This window comes from Cucurbita pepo, chromosome LG05 (genome assembly GCF_002806865.2).
Source record: "Cucurbita pepo subsp. pepo cultivar mu-cu-16 chromosome LG05, ASM280686v2, whole genome shotgun sequence".
Lineage (NCBI taxonomy): Eukaryota > Viridiplantae > Streptophyta > Magnoliopsida > Cucurbitales > Cucurbitaceae > Cucurbita > Cucurbita pepo.
In genome coordinates this window covers 5,398,076-5,400,395 of record NC_036642.1, presented here as the reverse complement: position 1 = coordinate 5,400,395, position 2,320 = coordinate 5,398,076, and the positions used below count along the sequence as shown (strand labels likewise).

Sequence of the window (2,320 nt, the reverse complement as noted above, 5' to 3'; positions counted from 1 at the left end):
TGAGTTTATATTCCCAGCATTTGCATTCACATCACATTACATTACATTACATTACAAACACATCCTTCAAACTTGAAAATCAAAAACCAAACTACTTATTACATTTAAACTTCTCATCTAATTTCTCCCCCTTTTCTTTTTGTGGGTCTTTCTCACTTCCCAAACACTCTTTATACACCAAAAACAAAAGGGTTTGGAGGGAAAGAAAGGATTCCCCAAATTCTACAAAGAAACCAAAAAAAACACAACAAAAAAGAACCAACTGTTATCTCTCTCTCTGTGTCTAGAATCTTCAGTAGAGCAGCCATTAATGGAGTCTGAGCTCTGAAGGTTGAGGTCTCTTATTCACAGGGTTGGGGAAGAAGCAGGCAGCAGGGGTTTATGTACTGGAATGCAAAACTGGCTTTTCAATGCTTTGTTTATACTCTACTACAAAGCATTCTTCTANTTTTTTTTTTTTTTTTTTTTTTTTTTTTTTTTTTTTTGTGAGTCAAAATGTTATAAACGATTTACTCCACTGATGATGTTCCTTCTCCTCCACTCAGAATCCATGGGTGTCCTGTTAACAACAATTTTCAATTCAACATAAGGAACCAAACAAACAAACAAACAAACAAACAAACAGCTCTAAACTCAAATCTGTAATGAATGAATCTTCTAATGGTTCAAGATTTGTAAACGAATATGGAAACCAAAAGTTTGGAGTTCAGAGATCCAAGAACAATCAGATCAAAGAGTGTATAATGGTTTCATTCAATAACAGAAATCAGTGTTTAATTAGAGGAAGTTGTACTTACTGAGAGCTTGTTCGGCGGAGAATCTTCTAGAGACATCTCGGCATATCATCTTCTTCATTAAATCCTTAGCCGCAGAGGAAATCGATCTGAAAACCCTAGGTGGAAATCTCAGATTTCCTCTAAGAACGGCCTCAAAGACCTCTGCCGCGGAGTCGCCGTAGAACGGAGGGAATCCAGCCAACATCGTGTAGAGAATCACACCGGCGCTCCATACATCGACTTTCTGACCGTATTCGGATCCTCTCAAAACTTCAGGCGCGATGTAGTAAGGCGTTCCGACGACGCCGAAGGTAAATCCGTCTTTGTCGCACCACTCAGCCGATCCGAAATCGATGAGTTTCAAATTGTCTCTGGAATCGAAGAGCAGATTATCTGGCTTAACATCGCGATGAACAACGCCATGGTAATGGCAGTGAGCGAGGGCTTGAAGAAGCTGCTTGATAACGATGGCGGCTTCTGATTCGGAAAAAGGACGACGGATAATCCGATCGTAGAGGGAAACGGAGTCACAGAGCTCAGAGATCAAACAGAGATAATCATCGTTCTCGAAAACGTCAATCAACGGAAGAATATTGGGATGGGGAGGGAGAAGAGCCATGATTTTAGGCTCTTTCTCGAGGCATTCTTTGTCGGTTTCATCGATGAGATCGCTTTTAGCGATGGTTTTGCAGGCGAAAAACTTGTTGGAAATAGGGCAGAAGCAACGAGTGATGGTTCCGAATCGTCCTCTTCCGATCTCCTCCAGGATTTCGTATTGGCTGTTCACAATCATGTCGCCCATTGTTGATGATGATGATGATGATGATGATGATGATTCTTGTTGTTGTTCTTCCTCTCGCTGGGATTTGGGAAATGGGGGGAGGGATTTTCTGTTTCTCTCTGCAAATTCTTGAAGCTCTCTCTCTCTCTCTCTCTCTTAGTGGGAGTGTTTTGGGGGAATCTGTTGGGTATTGGGGGATTTTTATAGAGCTTTGAGAGGATATGGGATCCTTGCTTCGAATATTCTTTCCCTTTGATACTCTTAGTTTTGGGAGTTTTTATTTTTTTATTTTTATTTTTATTAATTTCTTATAAATTTGGAATAGGATTTATTGCCATTAATTTATTAGGTTAAAATATTATTTTGATTTTTAACCGTAAATCACGACCGTTACACTCACTCAATCGAAATGGTTCTCTTTCACTCTGTAAAGCTATTTTCTTGTTTTTTACCGTCTTGCTATTATAGCAGTTAAGAAATTCCACGAGAAGAGTGAAAGACTCGTAGGAAAACAAATGCATCAAAGCATAGACACGAAAAAGATGAGGGTAGAATTACTCAAGTGGGAAGAGAGGGTGAGGGATTCTATTTTTGTAAATTTAATCCAAAATATTTTTGATAAATTTTAAAATTATTATATTCTCCCTATAAATTTTCGATGAACTTAAGGTGTGCGGGAGAAGAAGAAGAAAAATAACGTAAGCGATAACGTCACCAATTTTGACATGTCCCTTTTTTTAACGAATTATAAGCCTTTCGAAGT

The 2,320-nt window shown here is 38.6% G+C and overlaps 1 protein-coding gene across 1 annotated transcript; it reads right to left on the bottom strand.

Moving 5' to 3' along the window:
* Positions 1-448: 448 nt before the first annotated feature.
* On the bottom strand, positions 449-1,741 carry LOC111796074 (phosphoenolpyruvate carboxylase kinase 1). The gene is made up of 2 exons (XM_023678760.1): positions 798-1,741; positions 449-559 (listed from the first exon to the last, which is right to left on the bottom strand). The coding sequence occupies exons 1-2, from the start codon at positions 1,576-1,578 to the stop codon at positions 510-512; spliced, it is 831 nt and encodes a 276-aa protein (XP_023534528.1). The 5' UTR covers positions 1,579-1,741; the 3' UTR covers positions 449-509.
* Between the last annotated feature and the right edge of the window lie 579 nt (positions 1,742-2,320).